The sequence below is a fragment of the Octopus sinensis genome, linkage group LG1 (genome assembly GCF_006345805.1).
Source record: "Octopus sinensis linkage group LG1, ASM634580v1, whole genome shotgun sequence".
In the NCBI taxonomy this organism is placed as follows: Eukaryota; Metazoa; Mollusca; class Cephalopoda; order Octopoda; family Octopodidae; genus Octopus; species Octopus sinensis.
In genome coordinates this window covers 41,806,906-41,833,556 of record NC_042997.1, presented here as the reverse complement: position 1 = coordinate 41,833,556, position 26,651 = coordinate 41,806,906, and the positions used below count along the sequence as shown (strand labels likewise).

Below are 26,651 nucleotides of genomic sequence, written 5' to 3'. Positions count from 1 at the left end.
AAAAGCACCCACTACACTCGGGGAGTGGTTGGCGTTAGGAAGGGCATCCAGCTGTAGAAACTCTGCCAGATCAGACTGGAGCCTGGTGCAGCCCCTGGCTTCCCAGACCCCGGTCGAACTGTCCAACCCGTGCTAGCATGGAAAGCGGACGTTAAACGATGATGATGATATATATATATATATATATATATATATATATATATATATATATATATATATATACACACACACACACATACATAGATGTATGGATATGTGTGTGTGTGTGTATATATGTATATATAAACAAACTTCGAAGTGTCAAGTAGGTTGGTACTTTAGAGAAAATAAAGTAAATATCGAATGTGGGATAGCTGTGAAAACAGCCTGGAAAATTGGGTAAATACCCATAGAAAACAGAAAAACACACACACACACAGCGGGCCAAAAGTCACACAAAATAAGCTCAATACGCTCTCAAATTGTCAAAAGCATTCCTCGATTTTTCTAAAATTGAATAAAATATATAAAATGATGAACACACACATACTTGTACATGGTGAACAAAATGAAAAGTAATAATGATAATTATAATAAAATAATATAAAAACCCGTCAACTGTTTCGGTGCGTGATTTTTGGCCCACCCTGTATATTACTCGTATATATTTAAGCAAAAGTAAATTCCTGAACCACTGCAAACCTTCCAAATGTTATTTCAGCAACAGAGAAGGTATGTACAACTGTAACAAATACAATATTAGTTATCAACCTAATGTTATTGTATATATATACCATTGTATCAGTGGCCCTGCTATTGCTGTCACTCTTTATTTCATTAAGATGAAAGGAATGTGTGAAGATATGTCAGGGTTGGGCTACTACTACATTACATCGGAAAGATCCAGGTTTTTAGGTCAGTTTAATACAGTCTATACACCACTGCCAAGTTGTTTGTTGCTGTTTTTGCTTGAATTCTTTTTATTATAACTATTGTGTTGACTAGTTCATGCACCAAAAGTATTTGTTGTTACTAATCAAGATATCTGATTTGGTGGGGTGTAACTTTTTGTTTTCCAACTTATTAATGTTTAATGTGAGAAATTCCAATAAAAAGAAAATATTCCCATCTCTGTATGACAGTATAAAATAATTGTTTCACTTCTCAAACACCACCCTCCTAGATTTATATTTTTATTTGTGATCTTAGATTTTTTTTCCTGAAATAAATATAACTGGGTGTGTATACACAGTGGTTTTAATTCAGCTTTATATATATATATATATATATATATATAAACTAATTTCATTATATTAAGAATTCTTTCTCATGTCATTCCTTAATGTAATGAATATCAACTAGTCCTTTATACAGCTAATAAAATGAGAGGGTTTTTTTTTCTTGGAAGGTGGGGGCATTTCAAGAGAGCAATGAATAAAATGTGGTTTTATTTAAATAAGCCAATTAAACTCTGGAAAAAATTTAGTTATGACATTCATGCCTATCCCAGTAAGGACAAAATCCTGGGCATTCAATACTCCAAACATTTATCACTATTCTACACTACCTACGTCACCAACAAAAATCATTCTTCTATTAAGTATTAATTACCACTTGCCAAAATGTTTCCAACATATTCTAAACATACTCTAATGGGAGTGTTAATCATAGAAATCTGTTTTATATTGAACCCTGATATAATTTAGCTGAATTTTGTATATTATTTATTTCTATTTTTTCATTAAATCTTGGGTTGACTACACATTTCTCTCTGGGCCTGTTTTCGCTCAATATATCCTGGACTAACCTCCAGTTTATGCCTTTACACACCATATGTAATCTATTCTTATTACATGTTGAAGCCATTTCAATATTTATGCCTTTATTACTTCTAACACCCAATTCTTTTTTAATCTTTCTATAATTAGTGATTTTTTAAAAATAAATTTCCATTATAGTTGGAGTCTGTTCAGTTCATTCTTCACAAAAAATGTTTCATTTCTGTTAACCATACTTAACTGTCATAAAACACCACTCGTGTATTACATGATGTAGTTTCAGTGTTTGGTGTTGGTAGAGGAGGGAAAGAAGGAACCAAAGCCAATGATTTGTCACTACTTTTTACATTGACCCCAATGCATAGTTCAGCTGAAGTGCAGTAGAAGTTCCTCAAAAGCCTGTATTTGTTAAAGCACAAGTCACAAGCTAAGCTTAAATGTGAGATGACATTGGTACATTAAATACATGGGTACATGCATAATTGAAACCTTATAGAAACATTCAAGATCTTATACCACCAATCCACTAGCTTCTGGGAAGACCTTTTCAATTGTATCCTCTAATAATCAGTGGAAGGCGAGGATAGGGAACATCAAAGTGTTAGCTTCACACTTGGCACCTGTTTTAAGAGCTACAACAGAGACTAAGTCTTTCCAATATACTTCCATTTGTTGGTAATCTTTATTCTCTATGAGAAGGTTTGGACTCTCCATGTGCCATGTCTGTATGCTTTGGTGGTTGTGGATCTTCATGCCAGTTTGAAGATTTTGGATTTTTCTTCAGAAAAATAAGGCAATAGTTTCCGGTTGCCTTCTGCTGGTTTATTTACACTTTACACTTTACTCGTCTCTTTCTCACATAAGGTTACTATTGGGGTACAGGACCTATTTAACTCTTAAGTAGGGGACTAGTTCACAAGGTATTGGGCCATGTCTAGATATGTCTAACCCTCCTATGAGTCCTGCATGCTTCAGCTACTGGACCATGTGTATTTACTTCATAACTTGGGTCCTTGACAGGGGCTACCACCCCAGGTCAGAGCAGACTTGGGAGTATTGGTAACTAAGGAGTAACTTCATACTCTTCCCTTATTCCCACACATAAGTTTAATGTCTTGCTCAGGACATTGCTATATTAAGCTGTCTCAAAAAAGAAGCTAGCAATGTCCGTAGTCTTTGCAGACCCTTGAGGCTGATGCTTAACTTGAAATTCTCTGGGTTCAGGCCTACAGGGAGGAACTTGTAGAGCAGTGTTTTCCAAACTCTTTCAGTTAGTGACACACTTTTTAAACATACATAATTTAGCGGCACACCAATTAAGTTTTATGCAAACCTAACTTTAATTATTTTAATATGATCGACCATGGCTATAAGATGCTGATGCATAAATTAATTTTAATAGCGGGACATGTTAAGAAAACCTTTCATTTATATTTTTAAATATATAGCTTGTAAGCAAAATAAAATACATTTTCAAGAGAAATGTAAGTTATCATTTATTGATAATAATCTGTAAATATGTGCAAGGATAAATAAAAAAATAACTTTTATAACCTATTTCAGCGAGATACATGAGCTTGATGGGAAGAATAAAGATTTTGGACATTAGGTGGAATAGTAGATGACACTCATATTTCACTATCAAGCATTTTCAAGTTTCCACATTTCGATGTCTTTAAGTTTAGCATTACTGACAAAGCTGCTTCACAAATGTATCATCATCATCATCATCATTGTCGTTTAACATCCGTTTTCCGCGCTAGCATGGGTTAGATGGTTCAACCGGGGTCTGGGAAGCCAGGGGCTGCACAGGCTCCAGTCTGATCTGACAGAGTTTCTACAGCTGGATGCCCTTCCTAATGCCAACCACTCCGCGAGTGTAGTATAATATTGCCGTGGCAAAGGCGGAGCAAGTCCCTAACTCTTCGCCTTGTTCTAAAAATCAGTTTAATATCGATGGTCCCAAATAGGGACCGTATCAGATATTAAGCTGATAAGAACAGATACTACACTTTGATCTTAGCCAAAAGGCCGAGAGTAGAAACTGCAAAAGAATTAGTAAAGCTTTTTTAGCTAGGTTTGGGTGCTTCTTTGAAACATGAATCCAAAAGTTCTGTAAGTTCCCGTCTTCATAAAATCAATAACAAACACCAATCATTCTTGATTTCAGCTAGTTCTTCTTCAGTAAGTGAAAAATCAATCGTTGCAGTTGCAAGAAATGAATTTCTGATCCAATCATAGTTTTGGATTTCAGTATTTGGAAAATAATAATTAAGTTTTTCTCTAAGCAATGTTAAATGGTCGACAATTAACGAGCTGACCTCACATTTTAGCTCACACTCACAAGTTTTGAAAAACATTTTAAAATTTCCTTCTTTTACTTTGCATTTCTAAATTGTTATCTTGTCTCTCATAGCACAAATTTTGTCAGCCGATGTTAAGATATTTTCTGCTTTTCCCTGTGTACTTGTGTTAATTTTATTCCAATGTTCGAATATGTCTGAAAGATATGCCAATTTGGTGTACCAAAGTTTGTCTTGTGTCAGACGTGGAATTCATTCTGTTGATTTTCTTCATAAAGTTTAAGCACCATTTCTCTTAATTCATATACATGACAAACAACATGACCTTTTGAAAGCCAACAAAGCTCTGTGTGTAGTAGAAGCTTCTTAAAATTTGGTCCCATTTCTTCACAAATATGAGTTATTTAGTAAATGCTTCATTATATTTAAAATTAATTGAACCAATGTTGGCATATTTCAACAGAAATAAGGTGGAAAAAAAAAGTGTTCCATCCAAAGATAGGAATATTACTGATATGCAAGCATATTTGTGTAGAGACTCTTAGTAATGCACGGTTACTTCTCTACTACTGTTATTACAATGGCATTTGTTGTTCTGAAGCAGTTATCTGCATACAGCATCTCTATCTGGTTTTTCTTATTGTGTCTCCTTACCCACAAATCTCACACAAATTGTGATATCTGGAGGGGAAGGAGACAATAACAATGGCAATTTCAAACCAGCCCCCTTTTTTTAATCTTGTGCAGATATCAATCTACAGACATTTAAATTGAAGTATTAACTGCATAGTTCTCACTAGTCAGTAGGAAGTTGGGGTTGCAAAGCAGATGATGACTCACTCGCTCGCCTTTCCTAACTAATTTCCTTTAAAATATTTGCAAATAGTCACTATACTAGACTAGAGTCTAGTTCAAACACTACTAGTTTTGCTATTAATGTTTGGAGACACATTTTATCTTCCATATCTTATGTTACCCAACTTATGTATTTCTTAATCATGATTGTATGTCTTTTCACTTCTATAATATTTATCATATGAATATTAAATTGCCTGCAGTGCTTGACTGGTACATTATTTTATTTATTATTTACCTGGGTGCCAGGGATTCTTTCCCATCCCAACTACAAAAAAAACAGATAATTTGATGTGGTGTGAAAGAAGGAAAGTGGTAAATATAGTCGAGTTAACGGTTCCTCATGAAGATAATATGGACGCCGCTCGGGATCGAAAATTGAACCGTTATGTAAACCTCCTCGAGGAATGTGAAGACGCAGACTGGAAAGCAGAACATTTTCCAATTGAAGTCGGATGTAGAGGGTTCGTTGGACACAGCGTGAGATGACTGTTGTTATCGCTAGGCCTAACTCATCGTAAAGTCAATGCCACCATGACCGATATCCAATCTACAGTGGAGAAGGCTAGCCACTGGATTTGGTTAAAAAGAGACGATGAGCAATGGCTAGAAGGATATTGAGCTTTATTTGATAACCAGCTGATCTAGCAAGCGGGGCCTCGTATCAGTGGGGGGGGGGTGCGCATTGATGCCGTCGAGAGGTAGGCCCCGAAATGGTGCGCATTCTCTCCTGATGACCCCATACACTTACTGGCTTCCAGTATGTGGAGTTTTTGACTGGTAGCACTTGCATGTGCAAGTTGTTTGCAAGACATATGTAGTGGATGTGTGTGTGTATAAATAAATACATGAATTGTTTCATGATCAAAAAGGGATTTATTTACATGGATTATAAGTACACTACATACAAATGTAAGCAAATGCTACGCATTGCTTGTATAGAGCACATATTAAAGATGAATATGTTTGTGTGTGTGTGCGTCATTCGAAACAGTAGCCTGTAGGCATTTCTCTGTCGTCTCCAAAACGCGGGACGAGATAAATCTGTCTGCTGGTGTGTCAGCTGCGATTGTGTTTCTTTCTCTGTTCACGCCTATACATGCATTGGTTTTTGACGACCGATGATTCTTGGATTCGATTTCGAATCTCGGCTTAGAAAAGGAAGTGCTAACTCTTATACATATATTATATGAATATTAAATTTCCTGCAGTTCTTGACTGGTACATTATTTTATTGACCCCAGAATGACAAAAGGCAAAACTGATCCCAACAGAATTTGATTTCAGAAAGTAACGCAACCACTTTGTCCTTACTCTCTAATGATTGATAATCAAAAACCTATTCTTAACATGGTTAGGTTGTTGGCAACATGAAAGTGCCAGCAAATCCTAGAAATAATGAAGGAAACATTGTAATTTATACAGACATTTTACATAAACATGAAAAATAAACAATTGTAAAGAAAAAGAAACTTTCGTCAACAATTCATACAAATGCCTAAATTTTTGATCAACCCTCCAATCCACACTAACATGAAAATATTGGTATCGTTAATTATGCAGATAAGAAAGGCCTAACCTAACACATCTTCATCCAACAATATTGAAAAAAAAAATTCTATATTTTATTGTATTATTTCAACCACAATTTCAGAAAATAATACAAAGTTGTAGTTGTGTACTAAGAAGGGGTTGGTTACACACTCCCAAATATAATAATATATATTTGATTTTCTAATAATATTACAAACTAATTAACAAATATATTTTGATACTGTTTCAGTAATATTCTGTGTTGGGGTTTTTCGTTATATGTATGTGTGTGACTGCTTAAAATCACAATCTTTCTCTATTTTTAGGATTTGCTGTCCTTAAATGAAGCTGACCTGCGTGACCTTGGTGTTAAGGATTGTATTCACAGGACAAAGATAGTCTCGAGTTTGTGCTACCTGCGAGATAACTACAAGAATTTGCCAGGTGAAACATGCTTAAACTAACATTTTCTTTTATCTGTTTCCTGATTTACTTGTAGGTAACTGCTAGTGACAGGGTTTAAACAGTGGAGGAACATGATGATGGAGTAGCTGGTCAATAATAGATATTCCATGGCATTAACATATTGTCACATTGAACCAACTCATTTCTCATTACTCTATTCCTCACACGGTGTTTACTCAGCTATTTACTTAAATGGCAGGGGTTGGTTACACACTCAAAATATTTCTAAATTTATCACCAACTTTTTATAATAAACAAAACAGAATATTAAAGGGAAAAAAAATGAGGAAAAACTCCCATTAATTGTTCTCAGTTCAGATGCATATTCATTCATATCTGTTCTGCAGTTTTATGTTTATCACCTCTTCTCAAGCATCAGTTTAAATTCTTGACAAAGTACCATTTATGAAACCTTTTCCTCTAATTTCTCTCACAAATTCTCAGGTTTGTTTTAATTTCAATTTGTAATTTATATATATTTTTTTGGAGATATTTTCTATTATTTTATTTTCTTCTCTCATCATTTGCTCAAATAATATATGAATTTACTTGAAGAGATTTAAAATGCTCTTCATTGCTACATTTTTTTTGCTATAACAATGGCTTTTCTCTTCTGTTTTTTCCCTTAACTTTTAACTCTCTCTGAAAATATGCCTATTATACAACCACTAATTTACAAAAACCAATGCATGCTTTCACCTTGTAACCTCCCTGCCAATCCTTTTCACTCAAGCTTTCCCCAATTCTCTTCTTGTCACCTATATTGTATTCATCTCTCTCCTAGGCCCTTCATTAACCAAATTTTCTAGTCCCTCTTTCACAGAACGCTAACCCTCAAGAATTCTCTTCATGCTCATGTTTTTCCAACTATTCAAAAACAAAAAGAACATCAACTATATTGGTCTCAGAAGGCCATTTAAGCAGATTTTCTATGGCTGGATGCCCTTTCTGTCAACAACCCTTGCTTGTTTGCAAATAAAGCAATATTTCCTCATAACCAACCAGACATGTTTTTCATAGCAGAATGGAAATGAATAACAATTGTTTATAATTACCACATGTCGTCAAGACAAGGAATTTCACACATACACACAAAAGGCTTCTTTCTGTCCCTATCTACCAGATTCACTCACAAAACTTTAATTGGCCTGGAGCTGTAGTAGAAGATACTTACAAAAAGGTGCTGTACTATAGGACTGAACCCAAAACTACATGGTTGAGAATCAAATTTCTTAACAACACAACTATGCCTACACCTATACATACCTGTGTAAGCACAGTACTTACTTATTCTATCGGTCTCTTTTGCCGAACCGCTAAGTAACGGGAACGTAAACACACCAGCATCGGTTGTCAAGCAATGCTAGGGGGACAAACACAGACACACAAACACACACACACACACATATATATATACATATATACGACAGGCTTCTTTCAGTTTCCGTCTACCAAATCCACTCACAAGGCATTGGTCGGCCCGGGGCTATAGCAGAAGACACTTGCCCAAGATACCACGCAGTGGGACTGAACCCGCAACATGTGGTTCGTAAGCAAGCTACTTACCACTCAGCCACTCCTGCGCCTATTAAAGCAAGTCATTATTATTAAAGCCAATTAAAGCAAGTCAGGATGGCCGAGCAGTCTAAGGCGCTGCATTCAGGTCGCAGTCGGGTCTTCCCGGCGTGGGTTCGCATCCCACTTCGGACATTCGTAATACCTGTGTGTGTATTATAAATATAATGAAAAGCTTTCACTGTATGTAGACTATAGAAAATAGTGTATCAGGTCATATAAACCTGCCAATGGAAAAAATGGGGCACTAGCATGTGTTGGAATCAAACCCACTCTTCTTATTAATTTAATTCCATGTACTTATGCCCATTTTTTTTTACCTTTGGGAGTTTATGTGCTCTAATATTAGACTATTTTCTATAATCAATATATGGTCAAATCTTATCATATTTACAAAATATTTACTCATTACCACTACTTAATTTACACACACACACACACACACACATATATATATATCAAAATTGTACAAAAAACAAGACATAGATAGGCGAGGGAACAACAACTGAGGTGAATTAGTTTGATGATCAGGAAAACGTCTTTGAAACATCTTTGACGTTTTGAGCCTACACTTTTCTACAGAAAGGAATGAGGAGAGAAAACAGATGGAGAGAGGAAATCATCATCATCATTTAACGTCTGTGTTCAATGCTAGCATGGGTGAGACGGTGGTACCACAAGAGCCAGCCAGGCTGAAGCCTGCACTAGATTTCTGTGACTGTTTTGGCAGAATTTTTACAGCCGGATGCCCTTTCTAGCACTAACCACTCAGCAGAGTGGAGATAGTGCTTTCTATCTGGTACAAGCACAGGCAAGGTGAGTAGTGCTTTTCATGTGGCACAAGCACAGACGAGGTCAGTTTTGGCAAGGTTTTTACAGCTGGATGCCCTTCCAAACACCAACCACTTTACAGTGTGGTACTGGTTGCTCTTAAGTGGCACTTGCACTGACAGTGTCACCAAGTACTTGCAAGATGAAAACTTTTAAAAGGGGAGGAGGCATTGGAGGAGGTGATGATGAAAAAGTTATAGTAAGACATATATAGGTGTCTTGCTGAAGAGGAAGTATAAGGTTACGCTACTGGAGAGAGAAAGATCAGGGATGGAGACAGAAAACAGGTGTGCTACCACAAAGAAAATACATGGTTGCTCAGCCTGAGGGAAGTGCAAGAGAGAGAGAGAGAGAGTGGGGGGGGAGGCTGCAAGATGGAGGAGGTGGCAAAATGCCAGGCATGCTCACAAGGAACAGGGATCAGAGTATAAATGAGATGGTTGAGTAAAGGAAGAGGGAGGTATAGATAGTGGCAAGTACTAGAGCAAACCCAAAGGTTCAAATGCCATATGTGACAGGATATTGCAAAGAGAGTGCGAGTAAGTGGCAAAAGACCTGGGTATATATAGAGAGTTGGAGGGACTACTGGATAGCAATGATACAGATGAGCAGGTGTGTGAGGAAAGGATTGGGGAGTGAGAGCTAGGCATAGTGAGTGCAGAAGGAAATGTAAGAAAGAGGTGTAAATTGGCTTGTTGGGGTAGGGTGAGGGAAAAGTTTTCTTATGTGTGGGAGGAACACCAAGACATGTGGGTAGAATGCACAGGTTGGGGGCAAGGATACAGTGGCGCTTGGCCAACAGGATTCCCCTTGGGGAGTGGGAGGTAATCATAGTATATGAAGCAGGAATGTAATCCAATTACCTTAATCATGCTAACCTCAAACAATCTTCTCTCACTCCTTGTTCTAAAAATCTCCACAAATCTAGTCCCTAAATAAAGAATTCACTTCCAACACAATCATTAGATTGCTAGCTTTAGGTTGGCCTCTTTTTTTTCCTCCACTTCAAATCATACTGCACCACTAGAAAGATTAATTTTATCTGTTAAATCTGTCTCCATCACCCACCAACATTGCCACTACATCCCTCAATGTCACCATTATATCATTACCATTATTAACCCTGTTCTAAAACTATAGCCAAAACAATGTCCTCATCCTATGATAACTACTACTGCTACCTTTCCTACAAGCCATTGAAAGATCTTTTTTGTAACCTACTAGAAATAGAAACCAAATCTCCTTCAACTTATACCCGATCTTAAAAAAAAAAGGACATATTTGATAATGTAGTCATGCATATACAAAAAGATGGGATGGTCATGGCTAGACTGCTTTTGCCCACATCACTACTCCTTGATTGTTTTTAATCCTTTAGCATTCAGATCATTTTATTAAATGTTAATGCTTATTTGTTCACAGTTTTCAGTTATGCATTATCTCACAGCTTTGAGATTTAGATGATTAGGAAGGGCATCCAGCTGTAGAAACACTGCCAGATCAGACTGGAGCCTGGAGCAGCCCCTGGCTCCCCAGACCCCAGTCGAACCGTCCAACCCGTGCTAGTGCGGAAAACGGACGTTAAACTATGATGATGATGATGATGTGGAAAATTATTTTTAGAAGGACTTTATAGGGTAGATATGAGAGGCCACATCTGGATAGTTTAAACATAAGGCAGGTAGAATATTTGGGTTAGATATAGTCAGTTTAAAAGTTAGAGAGTTAAAGAAAGACCTTTGTTGACCACATTATTTGTCATTTCTCTGCCAATCTACTTCTCACCAAAGCCTATTGTTATCATGTTATTTATTAATTTTCTTTATTTACAGATAAAAGAAATTCTTGGAGTCAGCTGTCCAATGCACCACCACCTCCACCGTAAGTTACCAATAGATACATTATAACAGATACATGTAGGCATTCATATTTGCACACCCTAATATACTCACCTACATATCAACTATAAATACAAACAGTAATACAGGCACAGGTATGGCTGCATGGTACCTTCTACTAAAGCCCTGAGTTAACCAGAGCTTTAGTAGAAGCCTTGTGGTTGAGTTAGATGGATTTGGTAGACAGAAACTGAAAGAATCCTTCCATGTACATGTATATCATCATTATTTAACACCTACCTTCTATGCTGGCATAGATTGGATGGTTTGACTGGAGCTGGCAAGCCAGAGGATTGCACCAAGGTCCACTGTCTGTTTTGGCATGGTTTTCACAGCTGGTTGCCCTTTCTAGTGTCAGTCACTTTACAGAATGGACTGGATGGTTTCTGCTTGGTACCAGCACCTGCGAGATCTGCTTTAGGATGGTTCTTACAGCTGGGTGACCTTACTAGTGCCAACCACTTCACAAAGTAGAGTGGATGCTTTATATTAATGCATAGGTTTGATAAGTTCCAGTGCATGAAACTCTTGGCCTTTGAGTCACTTTGTAATTTCTGCTGAAGAGATAAATGTGTGTGTGTCTCCTTGTCACAACCAGTTGTAAACATATGTCACCATCATACAAGTAATGTCATTCTTTTCCAATCTTCCATGAAAACATGGCAAGCCATATTGAAAATATTAACTTGCTTGCCAACAGGTGATGGTTAGCAATAGGATGGGTATCTTGGCCATAAAAAATTTGCCTCAACGAATTTCTTCTCGTACAAGAATGGGAAATGGATGTTAAAAACGATACTGATGACAATGAACACACACACACACACATATATATATATATATGAGAACAAAGTGTACATACACCGCTATATATTAATGGGTATCTGTAGAAAATCTGTATGTGACAGATGCTCAATTTTATCACTAATTTCTTGTGACAAACAGAATTTTAAATGAATAAATTGAATAAAATATTCCTCATTATCATTTAATAAATAATAATAATAACATATATATATATATATATATATATATAATATATATATATATAATATATATATAAAACAACAATTGTACTATTGATATATGGATAGTCCAGCTTATTTAGTAATTGCTTCTTGGTATTCAGTTAACTAAACAACTTGTCAGTGTTTCATTGAAATAGCAGCATAGTGAAAATATCAGCCTTTGACATTGATATCAGTGGGAGACAGGGAAAGGAACAGGCAGGAAGAACATTGCTAATATGATAGTAAACAGTATGTTTGAATTACATCAAAGATAAGCTTTATTGGGGTAAAATATAACTTTATGGCCTAACATACTTCTGATAAGAACTATATATTTACTATCTATATTTGGTTTGACATCATGTGGTATACTTGTGTTCCTTCTGTGAACTCAGATAAATTTGGTAATAATATTTATAAGAAAGGCCATTTGAGTTTGAAATGGTAGAAATGTCAGACTAAATGCCCTGCATTTTTTATGCTTTGAATTCAAACCTTGCGGGTTTTGACTTCATCTTTCATCCCTGTAGGATAAACAAAATGACTACCAATAATAAACTGATGCGTTAATTTTATAGAATTGATCCACCTTTGCTACCGTCATACTCATATAAAACATACATTTAGTGCAGACCAATATAAAAATTTGTATATTTGGCAGGGAGTTTATCCTGTTTTACATTAATCTTTTCATGATTGCATAGTGGGATAGTGGTTGTCATTAAGACAGTAGATATGATTTGAGGGAGATCTGATTGTTATTTCCTACATGTTGAGTAACCCAGTAAAGATTATCTCAGTTCTTGAACGGGATGGTTTTGTGTGTATATATTTGTGCAATAGCTTTTACAGTTGGATGTCCTCATAAGAATTAGTGCAAAGGGTAATGTATTTTATGATATTCAGGGAAACTGGAGAAAAAAACATATATATATATATATATATATATATATATATATATTACAGTCTTTGCTGGTGGGCAGAGGTTATGAGTCTGTTCAATGTTGTTTTTTTCATGAGCCAAAGAATTTATAAGGCCAATTACCATGGTATATGAGTAACCAATACACCATCCATTACAAGGTTTAAAGCCAGCAATTTTGAAGTAAAAGGCTAAATTGATTACATCAACCCTGGTATTAGAGTGGGACTTATTTTTTGACCTCAAAGGAATGAAAGACAAAGTTAACCATGGTAGGATTTGAACTCTGTGACTGTAGAAGTGAAGTCAAAACCAGTTGCTCTATTTTGTTCTATATCTATAATTCAGAGCTAAACTATTCACCATGTTTGTTTCTCTTCTTTGAAGACTGACTACATCCTACTGTAGCTTTCTTTAACTCATTTGATACTCACCCATTCGAGACTGCTTTGGGTTCTTTTATACAAACAACCCGTTTTAATGTAATTTAAATTAAAATCTTCCATCAAAATTTCAAGTTAATTTGTTTTAGTAAATTCTTCATTAATTTCAAAAGTAATGGAGGTAAAGTCAGAATGTTTCAAACTGAAACATGGTGAGTGACAAAACGGTTAATGTGATCTTCACAAATCCTTGAGCTGTAAAAATCTATACAACTGAAGTGAGACACAGAAATCCTGTTGTGGATAACTCTACTCAACTATGAGCAAGAACTGTGTGTTGTTATCATTTAACTGCAAGTCAGTCCTAGTTAAGCTGGCTTATGATTAAAGACATTCCAGCCATGACCAACCACCTTATCCACTAGTCCATTGCACCCAGGGCCACATTATCCAATGTGTTTCTATTCAAGGCATGTGATCTTGTGATTAGGATGTTTAGTTCAGTGCATAAAATCATGAGTTCAATTCCTTGACCTAGCAGTGCATTTCCTTAGGCAAGACATTTCATTTCATGTTGCTTCTCTTTACGCAGTTGTAAATGAGTACCAACTGGATGCTGCTGGAGCACTCTCTCCTTCCAGTTGTCACATCTTGGCTGTGCCTCTGGGTTAAGAAGGTGTCTGTAACTATTAGTGAAAATATAGTGCATGCTTCCAAGCCATACTCGCTTGTGAGTGACAGCTGGCTGTTGTTATGAGGTAATTTGAGAGATTTAACTGCTATCTCTAACAGGTCAATTGGCTGTGTAGAGGCTCCTTTGTTAGCACAGGTAGATGTATGCTTATTGATATATGTGTGCATGTGACTACACAAATGTTTACAATTGTGTGATGTTACGGAATGGTAATTCCATCTATATCCCTCTCTTTCAAAATCACGACCCCAATTCAATAAAATTGTCACAAATCATCATCATTGTTTGACCGTGGTCAAGACAATGGAATTTACCATGCTACGCCAGACTTCACGATCCATCATGGCATTACGGAGGTCCTGTTGCTGGATGCCTGTATCCCTGGAGAACGTGATCAGAGACAGGACTCGGCAAAGCAGGGGCTGGGCTTATATCCGCAGGTATACCATTAGGTCTGGTTCCCTGGGGAAGAGGAACCCTGGTGCAGTTAATTGTAAATTCCATAGTCTTTTCAAATGGCTAATAATGTGTGCACGTGCCACTACTACACACATTGGAAAGCATTGTACAACCAAGTACTAAAGAAGATCTTTCCTCCTCCATGAAACAAAGCTGTTCCCGCTGGATGTCAACCCAGTATTTCTAAGCTACGAACCGAGTGATTTATTGTAAGGTTATCTCCCTAGATAGATTGCCTTCTCTACGGCTAAGGAGCCCTTTCTACCCCACTGACACAGGTTGTACTGGTTTACAGTTTACCAGTAGTAGGATCCGATGCTGCATACATCAGACCTGACCTGACAAGGTCACAAATAGTTTACATATAACTTCAATACTTCCCATATAAATATTCTTTGCATATTTAGCTATTTATTTACATTTATTTATTTCCCGTTGTCATATATGTCATGTAGAGTTTGTGTGAAAATTCATAGTATTTATTTATTTTTTGTCTCTTTCTTCAGGTCTTACTTCTCACCGACTATTTATGACAACAACCAGAATGCAACAAATGAGAAACTACAGCTTGATCTACATCTAGAGTTACAAGGGGACCCAGGAAATTTACGATCTTATTCTTGGTATCATGGTCAGATCAGTCGACTTGCTGCCGAACAGTTAGTGGTTGTCAATGGTGACTACCTTGTCCGAGACAGTGTATCGCAGCCAGGAGACTTTGTACTCTCTTGTGGTTGGCATGGAGTCCCCATGCACTTTATCGTAAATTCTAAAGTTTTAATAGATGGATATGCCGAACCTAAAATAATTTATTTGCTGGAAGATGATGAGTTCAATTCCATCCCTAGTCTCATTGATTATTATGTAAAAAATTCTAAACCTGTAACCAAGGCATCAAATGTAATTCTGAAAAAAGCTATAGCTCGGAAATTACCTCTTAGTTCGTATGATATGAAGTATGGCTCGCCAATGAATAAGAATTCTGGATTTTATTCAAGTACACCAAATATTAGCCCCAAACCTAGCCCTTTTGTGACCCCAAATACAACTCCACCTGGCAGTCCAACTGGAATGAAAGACCATCTTCACAAAAGAACTGGGAGTCAACCTGTACTCTGTTTAGAACAATCCAATTGTGAAGCTCCATTTTCCCCAACTCACTTGGGTCGCTCTGACAGTGTTCCCTCGATTGGCTACAGCTCATCTTTATCACCAATAGCAACCCCTACAATGCCATCCCCTCCAATTCATCACACTCGATGTGGTAGTGAACCGATCTTGTCACCACAACCAGTAAATCCAACATTCCTCACACTGCCAGATAATTCCCTAAATCCAGCTTCATCAGAGAGCAGTTTGTTTAAATCTCCACCCCCTAAACCCAGCAGGGTAGCTTCAATCAAAACAAAGCAACGACCTACAATTGAAATCCGAAATGCTGCATTATATGATGATGAAATGGATTATAGTGAACTTGATCAGGTTGTTGCAACACCTAGTTGGGTCAAAGCTGATAAAAAGTTGGAATTTACCTATCACCAAAACCTGAAAAATGTTTCTTCAGGTCAAGGAACAAGTACTAACAAAAATGGTAAATCCCACTTAAAAAACAAATTTCCTAGTAAATCCAAATTTCCATCCGGTAAAGATTCTATAAATGAAGAATACACTGAGCAAATTTTCGATGTTAATTACATGAAAGCAAGAGAAATCACCATTCCAGAGGAAAAAGGCTTCCATAAAAGTTATAATTTGCAAAATTACTGTGGGGCATTGATACCTGATGAAAACAAACCTTTAGATGTTCATGTATTTTTCAAAGTCTATGATATATTAATGGACAATCCACGACGAATTGCTCAACATCTTACAAAAATTGATGTGGAGTTTATCCGTGTTCTTGGAGAGGATGATCTTGGAGTTGGAGTTCTGTCTGGTTTGGAACTGATTACATTACCACAAGGTTCAGTCCTACGGCAGGATATCTTGGAAAGGTAAAATATAAATTTTCTCACAGCCAACTTTGAATCACTTTCAGTAGTTTGGGTTCCATATGGGGTTATTATTATTTTCTTTTTTTGATAGGGTTACATTTTGTTTTTAATGAATATTTTGTATTTATCTCATAACCTTCATCACCTAAGAATTATTTTCTTACATATAACAAAAATGGCAAAAACCCATTGAAAAGATCAAGTTCCTGGATAAATCAGTTTCTTTCCAGTAGAATACATGTCCCTATGAATATTGTCATTTACCATGACATATCTCCTCTTCATTCTTCTTATAGCAAAGATTGTTTTATGTCTTACATTTTATTTTGTGTAAGGAATGAGTTATTTAGCCAATGGTGGAAGTTCTGGGTTCAAAAGGAGTCCCTCTTCAAGGCAGATCAATAGCTGACTCACTCAACAGTCATTTCCAGAATGGAGTAATGGTCCCAACGCTAAAAGGTTGACTTTACCTTTCATCGTTTTGGGATCAGTAAAATAAATACCAGTTGATACCCGTTAAACACTGGAGTCAATGTAATTGACTCAACCCTCAGTTTTCCCAGAAATAACTGGCCTTGTGCCAAAATTTGAAATTAATATATGCGATGCTTTTCAGTATATGTAGTACAACCTGTATTCTGCACATAACTTATTTGTACATATTTTTTATGGTTCAAATCTGAAGTAGGAAGTGAGCAGTTTTAATATCTGTAAGTCAATATCTTGGGGAAAAATTGTAGGAAGGGAAGGAATTCCAAGTAGGGTTGCTATTCAGGGAAGAAGGATTTGAGTAAATACTTAGTGCAGGGTTGGACTGTGAAACACATTAAAAATGAAATGACAAATAGGTGTTTTAGGTGAACTTGAATAGAGCTAGTTCAAAGGAACAGTGGTTATTGCAGTAGGAACCAAATTGGCAAAGGGAGAAAACAGCACATCTGTGAACTAAAAGTTGAAATGTGTTGGCGAGTAAGTCTTTGTCAGTCAGCTGTATGGAAGTCTAAGCCATTTATACTTTTAGCGTTGGGACCATTACTTCCTTCTGGAAATGACTGTTTAGTGAGTCAGCCATTGATTGGCTTTGAAGAGGGACTCCTTTTTGATAAGTTTTAACTATGATTCTATATTTCTTTGAGATGAGGAATTATGTACATTATTTACAATGGATGGATAGGTGTCCTCACCTTGTTTGTTTTTACCACAAGTATTAGTGGCCTGTGCTCTTATCCATTATATTATATGCCCATACAAATCCTCAGATTCTGAGTTCAATCCCAGGCAGGGACTTGGGAAATAATGTCAGAAGAAAAAATAACATCAGCAAAAAAGAATACCATAGGAATGAGAACAGAGTACCCCATTAGTTAAATAAATGGTTGGGTTCGAAATTCTACCAGAACACCTGATGAAGGCTGGAGAGTACATCAGCCAAAACGTTGTGGTGACAACAAACAAGGTGAGGACACCTGTCTGTCCACTGTAAATAAAGTTTTTTTAACTATGTTATATAGGTAGGGACACCAGTAAAGATTATCAGAGACCAAGAAGCCAAGCAATTGTATCAACTTGGAAGGTTTTGTTGCACATTGTTCAGTACTAGAGATGCTAAGATACAAGATAATTTCATCTTTATGTTGTTGAGATTAGATTGTCATATCTTCACTGGTTGATCTTTTAAGATATCTATTCATAAAGGCAATGTAATTTTAGCTTGAGGTATCTAAGTTCTACACGAATGGTACCTATGCATGGAGGGTTAGGGAAGAGCGAAGAGTAGTATTTTTTGCATAAGACTATGTTAATCTCATAGCCTACCTGAATGAACAGAATATAGATCAGAATCATGTTTGTGCATGCAGTGATAGTAAGGCTAGATGAAGACTATTGGCTGGCAACTTAGCAAGAAGTTTATGGTATCTGGCAAAATTTTTGCTGCTGTGAGATAAAACAACTTCATGTAAATAATGAAATTCATTTTTGCTAAACATGTTATGTGGAACCTTTGGGGGTGTGACATTGGAGTGCTGGTCCCTAGTAGATCTGGAATATACAGAAACCGTACTGAAGAGACAGACAGACAGAGTGTTGGAGCAATGGTGATTCATATTTGAGACGAATATCAGAGTAACAGGTTGGCAATTGGCAGTGTCAGAAATTAGGGTACACTAACATATTTTCAAAGATCAAGTTAGTTCAGATACACACTGAAAGATTGAATAGTTTGACAATGATAGTAGCTAATACTCATGCACCATTTGAGGGTAATGAAGGCAATCTTATCAAAGCCTGTGACTTTAATTTGAAGCAACAAGTATGTCAATTGGTAAAATGGAGAAGGAATGTTTGGAAGAATTTTGCTGTGTGTAAGCATTGTTGAGTTGGATGCTTAACAGGCAGCAAATATAGCTTATTCTGTTGGAATACTGCTTATAGAGCCATTGTTGTTGATGATTAGAGTAAAGGATTCCATAAAGTGAGCAGAGATCTGCTTGAGAGAAACCAAAGGAACCAGTTGCAATTTTAGAAGTAGATTAGTTGATAGGCTGTCTCATGATGCTGAACCATTCCTTCAGTTGAACTTTACCTTATTTATGGAATTTAGTTTTTGAGTTTGATACTAGATCCTCTTTGTCTGAAGAAAAAAAATCAGGATGGTCACAGCTTGAGCACCTTTAATTATAAGATTTGTTCAGTCAGTGTTGACCTGGGTCTCAACATCAGTCACAAAATGTTGCCAAAACAGAGCTGGTAAATATCTGGAAAACTGCTCTAGCTGCTACTAATTAATTCATAATGTAAAACAATTTCTATTGCCACTGATTCTTGAATTTATATCAATACCTTTTATATTTTCTTGTTCTTTGATGTCCTTAAACCAGTTTAGACTTTTGATTCATTTACTTGTTGCTTAATGACTAAAAGCAAATACATGCAAATATTTCTTCCTCTATTTTCCTAAACGTTTTGGGGGTTCTTAACTATTTTTTAGTGCTTAAAGTTTTTATTTTTCTTCACGTGTTTTAATTTGAGAAGAAAGGACAGCATCCTGGATGCTTTTCTGAGTCTCTGAGTGTGGTTATCCTCAGGTTAGAAAACTTACAATAGAGTGTACTCTGCTGAAGACAACCAAGGATTTATGGAGTCCTAGATATGGACTGTCTTGGAACAGATGGTATGGTCACCATCAGAACATACAGTTACAGATCTGTGCATTTAGTGACTTTAATGAACAGCACTGATAAACATAAAAGAAAATCAGTTGTAAACAGGAATTCTGAAATGTTTGCAATATTTCTAGCTCATGGAGTGGTTGGCATTAGGAAGGGCATCCAGCTGTAGAAACACTGCCAGATCAGACTGGGGCAGCTTCCTGGCTTCCCAGACCCCAGTTGAACCGTCCAACCCATGCTTGCATGGAAAACGGATGTTAAACAACGATGATGATTTCTAGTATTATTCAAGGCAATGGAATGGCAAAGATGGTAAGGGCACCAGTGAATAGGGGGCAATATGAAGTCTCCTTGTGTAAGTCAATATTTAACAGACTTAACTCTTTAGCTTTTAAACTGGCTATATCCAGACAAAATATTCCACCTGCTTTGTGTTCAAACTGACCAGATCTGGCCTTTCACACCTACCTTACACTATAATTTAAAAAATATGCAATCACATCATAGAAATATCAAAGCCATGAGATAATGCATGATCAGTTCAAAACAATGTGAATAAATAAGCATTACATTTGGGAGAATAGTTGGAATGTTAGAGTTAAGCTACACAGCCTCCTGCCTAATGGAAAAGGCTCCAGTCTTAATGTTCTGCTGGATAGTCCCTTATCTTTTAATCTTCTTCTATAATTTGTTGTAGATGTTACACCTTGCAGTTGTTTGTAGCCACAACAATCCTCATCTGGAACAAAATTGTAATGAGAGCACAAGTGTTGAGTAAATGGATTCAGGTTGCTACAGAACTTAAAAATACTCTTGGAAATTTATTTGGCTTTGTGAACGTCATGGAAGGAATTGGTTTCAAACAGGTAAGTTTAAAATGTTGCTTTAGATACAAATAATTACAGAGGTATCAAGTTGTTGGATCAGGTAATGATGGTCGTGGAGAGGGTCATAACCCAACTAATTAGAGAGAGAGTCAGTTTAGATGAGATGCAGTTTGGGTTCGTGCCAGGGAAAAGCACCACTGGTGCTATATTTCTGGTAAGACAGCTGCAAGAGAAATACCTAGCCAAAGATAAACCTCTGTACCTGGCTTTCGTTGACATGGAGAAATCTTTTGACAGGCTCCCCCAATCCCTTATCTGGTGGTCAATGAGGAAACTAGGGATAGATGAATGGTTAGTGAGAGCTGTGCAAGCCATGTACAGGGATGCTGTCAGTAAGGTGAAGTTTGGCAATGAGTACAGTGAAGAATTCCAGGTAGGGGTCCACCAAGGATCAGTCCTCAGCTCCCTCTTATTTATCATTGTCCTCCAGGCAATAACAGAGAAATTCAAGACAGGATGCCCCTGGGAGCTCCTCTATACTGATGACCTTGCTCTAATTGCTGAATCACTATCAGAATTAGAGGGAAAGTTTCAGGTGTGGAAGCAAGGATTAGAATCAAAGGGCCTTAGAGTCAACCTAGCTAAAACCAAAGTCTTAAGTAGGAAGGCAGACAAACCACAAATCCCTTCAGGTAGATGGCCCTGCTCGATCTGTAGAAAAGGCATAGGTAGAAACTCCATAAGATGTACCCAGTGAAAGCTATGGACACATAAAAAGTGCAGCAATATCAAAGGAAGGCTAATTGGGAAGATAGTTTTTGTATATGGCTCAAGTGCTATAAACACTGAAAATGTGCAGAGAACAGCTGTCACATTCCAGGGAGAAAAACTAGAAGTAGTTGATAGCTTCTGTTACCTAGGGGACCAAGTCAGTAGCGGGGGTAGATGTTCTGAAAGTGTAGCCACTAGAATAAGAATAAACTGGGCAAAGTTCAGAGAACTCCTACCTCTGCTGGTGACAAAAGGCCTCTCGCTCAGAGTAAAAGGTAGACTGTATGACGCATGTGTACGAACTGCCATGCTATATGGCAGTGATACATGGGCCATAACTGCTGAGGACATGCATAAGCTTGTAAGGAATGAAGCCAGTATGCTCCGCTGGATGTATAATGTCAGTGTGCATACACGACAAACTGTAAGTGCCCTGAGAGAAAAGTTGGATTTAAGAAGCATCAGATGTGCAAGAGAGACGACTGCACTGGTATGGTCATGTGTTGCAAAAAAATGAGGACAGCTGTGTGAAAAAGTGTTACACTCTAGCAGTTGAGGGAACCTGTGGAAGAGGTAGATCTAGGAAAACCTGGGATGAGGTGGCGAAGCATGACCATCGAACATTGGGCCTTACCGAGGCTAGTGACTGAGACCTTTGGAGATATGCTGAGCTCATGGCCTATGCCAGTGGGTGTAACCAGCTCACTTATGAATACCCCTCATTCATTGGACAATAAACTTTTCTTGCGAGGACCTATTGAGGAAAGTGAAATCAAAATCGCTGACGTGGCCGATGACAGTACTGCCTTTTGGCACTTGTGCCAGGAGAATGTTAAAAGTACATCCAAGCGTGATCTTTGCCAGGTCCAGGGATTGGCTCCCATGCTAGTGGCACGTGAAAAGCACCATTCGAGCGTGATCATTGCCAGGATTGCCTTACTGGCACATGAAAAACAACATTCAAGCGTGGTCGTTGCCAGTGCTGCCAGACTGGCCCTTGTGCCGGTGTTATGTAATAACACCCACTACACTCTCGGAGTGGTTGGCATTAGGAAGGGCATCCAACTGTAGAAACTTTGCCAGATCAGATTGAGCCTGGTGCAGCCTCTGGCTCACCAGTCCTCAGTCAAACCGTCTAACCCATGCCACCATGGAAAGCAGACGTTAAACGATGATGATGATGAGAGTTGAAGGTTTTGCAAGAAACACTGAAATCTAACTTCAATATTAGAGCAATAATTTTGGTGTAATGATTCTGCCTCTAGTGAGGCATGCTGCTCTAAAATTTAGGGTTTAACCTTTTCACATTTAAACCGGCCATATCTGGCCAAAATAATCAACCTGTTTTATCTTCAAACCAGCCAGATCTGGCTTCTCACATCCTACAATGTCCTTCTAAAACTAAACAATCATGTCACTGAAATCTCAAAGCTACAAGGTAAAGCTTGGCAAGTTCAAATCAATGTGAATAAATAAACATCACATTTGACAGAGAAATCCAAATGCTAATGGGTTAAACATATTTTACCTATTTTAAAAGCTAATAAGGAAATATAATATAGCTGTTACATTGAGAGTCAATGTATTTTAGCCCTGTTATACCATTAATTGCACAATTATTTGCATGTTTATTCTTGATACATTCCAGCTGATTGAAATGTAAATATGCTGGTTGCTGTTTTTTTTTTTTTTTTACATCAGAACAACTTCCTTTTATGACAACCATGTGTTCTTAACACACTCCTCATCTCATTTGTGCTGAGGATTCTGGGACACTGGTGTTTCAGCATGTTCTGCTTCGTCAGTCAGAAATACGTAGACCTTTGAGCCTCATCATCATTTCAGCTCTCGCTATATAATGTGCAAATGATTTTAACAGTTTACCCATCCTAGATAGATAGATAGATATAAACACTGATCAGCCCAAAAACCTGCCTGCTGAAATTTTAATTAAAGCCAGCAATTTGTTTAGGCTCAAAGGTCCAAGCCCTTTTAGTTGACAAGATATCACATGTTGAAATACTGGCATCCCAGAATCCCTTGCACCAATGAGCCAAATGTGTTATGAACACACTGTCATTGTAAAAGGGAGAAGCTCTGTTCTCTTGTGATATACACAACTAGCATATTTGCATTTGAAACTGCTGGAATGTATTAATATGAGGATTTTCATTTCAGATCTCAGTGTACACAGTGCAAATAATAGTTCGTTTCTTTTTAAAACTAATCTAGAATTTAAATAAGAAAAATACATGCTTATTTATTTTTTTCCATTGTGTTTGTAAACAAATTATATATATATATATGAAATGGCATGCTGTGGGAGTTGACCTCATACCTCCAAGTTTGATTCATTGCTGTACCAATGACTTTATTTCATAGCTATTTATATGCAAAAAGTCAAATTTCCAAACATTCTATAAATATACAAACTTCTTTCTATTTTTTTTATGCCATGATTGTTGTTAAAGTTTCAATCATAAAATTGTGATTACTCTTAAGTTTTTGGCCATTTTACTTTTTTTTTCTTCTTTGTAATAATGAATGTAGTGGATAAGACATTGATTTCATGTCAAACTGAAATATTAACAGATAAATATTTTGTTCTTTACAGGTAAAACGTCTCCGTGATACTTGGTTGATTCTACGACAAGATCACACAGGCAGTGCAATGATTTATGATAAGAAGTTACGAGGTGTTCATCAGACCCTAACGGAAGGATCGTTTTTGCTACCCCTTCAGAATGTCAGCATTCCAAACATCTTACCTGTTGTTAGCTTGATGGAAAGAACCCTAGAAACCATGATGGATATGATGCCTTGGGAAACAAACAATTCTACTTTTGACTTGGAGAGCTTTTTCGTACACCTTGACACAGCAAGGTTAATCTCTTCACAGATAGCTCTTTATAAAATGTCTAGCCAATCACTAACTGGTGAACTTCGAGAAGCACCAGAACTTCAGGAAGTTCTCAGGACTGAATTCCAAGTACGATTGCTATGGGGGAAGAAGGGTTCTGTTACAAATCCACAGGAGCGCTATGAGATATTTGACAAAATTCTAACTGCAATGTCCAACCAGCGTGAAGAACCTGGCAATGATGGCACTGCTGTTTAACACATATTTAGGCAGCTCAGCTGTAGATGGAACTTCAAACAAACAAGCACTGATTTTTATTCAGTTTTAAGCCTTTTTTTGTAAAATCAGAGACAATATTTGTATTTATTTATGTAATAATTATTTTCCACCTTTTGCACAGTTAACTATATGTTATATACAAATATTTAATGAAAGTGGAATGAAATAATTAAATCTTTCAAAATTCCATACCAGGTGATAACTATTGTCTATTTAAAGTTATACTAATCATCCCATCATTTTAGCCTCCACTTTTCAATGCTGGCATAGGGCAGAATTTCTATGGCCAAACGCTCTTTCTGTTGTTAATTATTACGTGTTTCCAAGCAAGGTAATGTTTTCCCATGGTTGAACATGTTTACAGATAAGACTGGAAATAAGAGCCACAAACATGAACATACAAATGGTTTTCTTTTTTTAAAGCCAAAACAATGCATTTTATCAAAGATTAATAAATAATACAAGTTGACAGCTTATATTTTTACCTGCTATTTCAATATTTCAGAGCAAGGAAGCCTTCAGAGAAAATGTGTTGTTAGTTGACTTCTGTTCTGCAGAATAGAAATATCAGCTAACAAAACATTCTCTCCACAGATTTCCTAAAGAAAGTATCCTAACCATGAAATATTGAAATACCAGGTAAACATATAAACTGTCAACTTGTATTATTAATTTTTGATAACATGCATTGTTTTGGCTTTAAAAAAGAAAACATATATATCAATGTTTCATGAAAATTATACTAATCTTATATATAATCTGGAGCTAATAGAAGGCACTTGCCCAAAGTGCCATGCAGTGGGACTGAACCCAGAACCATGTGGTTGGGAAGTGAACTTCTTAACCACACAGCCAACACTGCACCTTTTTGTTTATTTTTGCAGTGTTAAGCTCTGTTGGCAATACAGTAAATATAAAAATAATTTTTTCTTACATAAGGCCTTAAAAGTGACGATAAAGCATATATTTATGATTTGCAGCAAAGAAAGTATTTAGAATTTTTGTCTTGTGCTAGCTGGACTCCTGCCAAAACTGCTCCCCAAGTCTTGACAAGCTTCTTAATGATAAACAATATTCTCTAGAGATATATTGAGCTATCAGCTTATATTATTTCAACACAACAAACCTGGAAAACCAGTTTATGGGTGTGTTCTTTATAAAAATAGAATATTGAGAGAGATTAGAATTTCTTAACATCACCAGTAGTTCAACTCTTAAATGAGATGCAGGCAAGAATAAGAGTAAATAAAAAGGAACAACATCAGTCTCTAATTTCAGTCTGACAGTCCTTATCTGTAGTTAAAAACATCATTGTCTTCAAAGAAACTAAGAATATTACATTTGACAAGACAATAAAGAAAACTCTTATGTGGTTACTCGACCAGCCAGCTAGAAACAAGAGACTAAAGCAGGGATGTCATACCTAAGGCAAGAAGCAATGAACTTTAAGAAAATCTCCCTGCAATATCATCAAATGAAAAATTTAAGCATTTACCTAAAAGTAGAAGACAATGTACACATTTAAGGGAACACTCACATAACATGATTAATAATGAAAAATTAAAATTTTGAGCTTTCAAGCTAAAAAAAAAAAAAAAAAAAAACATGATCTACCATTATTGCTCTAAATCTTAAAAGGATACATTAGATAATATAATTCAAAACACACTATACTGAAAACTAGAGATGGTCGTGGTTGTAATGCCTTTTATCATAGGTCTTCAGTTGGCCTGGGGCTAAACAGTATTTGATAAGATAGACATCATCACTTTCAACTTTTTTTTTTAATGTTGAATTGTCACCCTTGACTTTGATATCCTTACTGTGGCACAATATGTGGCCCTCCTCAATATATAGTTTTGATGAAGGCAGGGAGCCGGCAAAATTATTATCACATTGGGCAAAATGCTGAATGCATTTTGTCCATTTTTATTTTCTGAGTTCAAGTTCCACCGAACTTCAGGGTCAATAAAATAAGTACCAATTCAGCAATGGAGTCGATGTGATCAACTTACCTCCTCCCACTAAATTGCTGACCTTGTGCCAAAATTTGAAACTAATAATC

The 26,651-nt window shown here is 36.7% G+C and overlaps 1 protein-coding gene and 1 non-coding gene across 5 annotated transcripts in view; one reads left to right on the top strand and one right to left on the bottom strand.

The window, feature by feature from the left end:
- The window catches only part of LOC115211302 (breast cancer anti-estrogen resistance protein 3 homolog), a 242,706-nt gene extending 217,929 nt beyond the window's left edge, over positions 1-24,777 (top strand). For all 4 annotated transcript variants that reach the window (XM_029780106.2, XM_029780107.2, XM_036500331.1 and 1 more), the window contains exons 3-7: positions 6,775-6,892; positions 11,152-11,200; positions 15,192-16,679; positions 20,547-20,715; positions 24,062-24,777. In XM_029780106.2, coding sequence (XP_029635966.1) covers positions 6,775-6,892; positions 11,152-11,200; positions 15,192-16,679; positions 20,547-20,715; positions 24,062-24,565 — 2,328 coding nt within the window. In that variant the 3' untranslated portion in view covers positions 24,566-24,777. The remainder of the gene's footprint in view (positions 1-6,774; positions 6,893-11,151; positions 11,201-15,191; positions 16,680-20,546; positions 20,716-24,061) is intronic.
- Positions 3,612-3,800, bottom strand: LOC115219896. The gene has a single exon (XR_003882384.1). It is a non-coding gene; the product is annotated as a U2 spliceosomal RNA (small nuclear RNA).
- Positions 24,778-26,651: the final 1,874 nt, after the last annotated feature.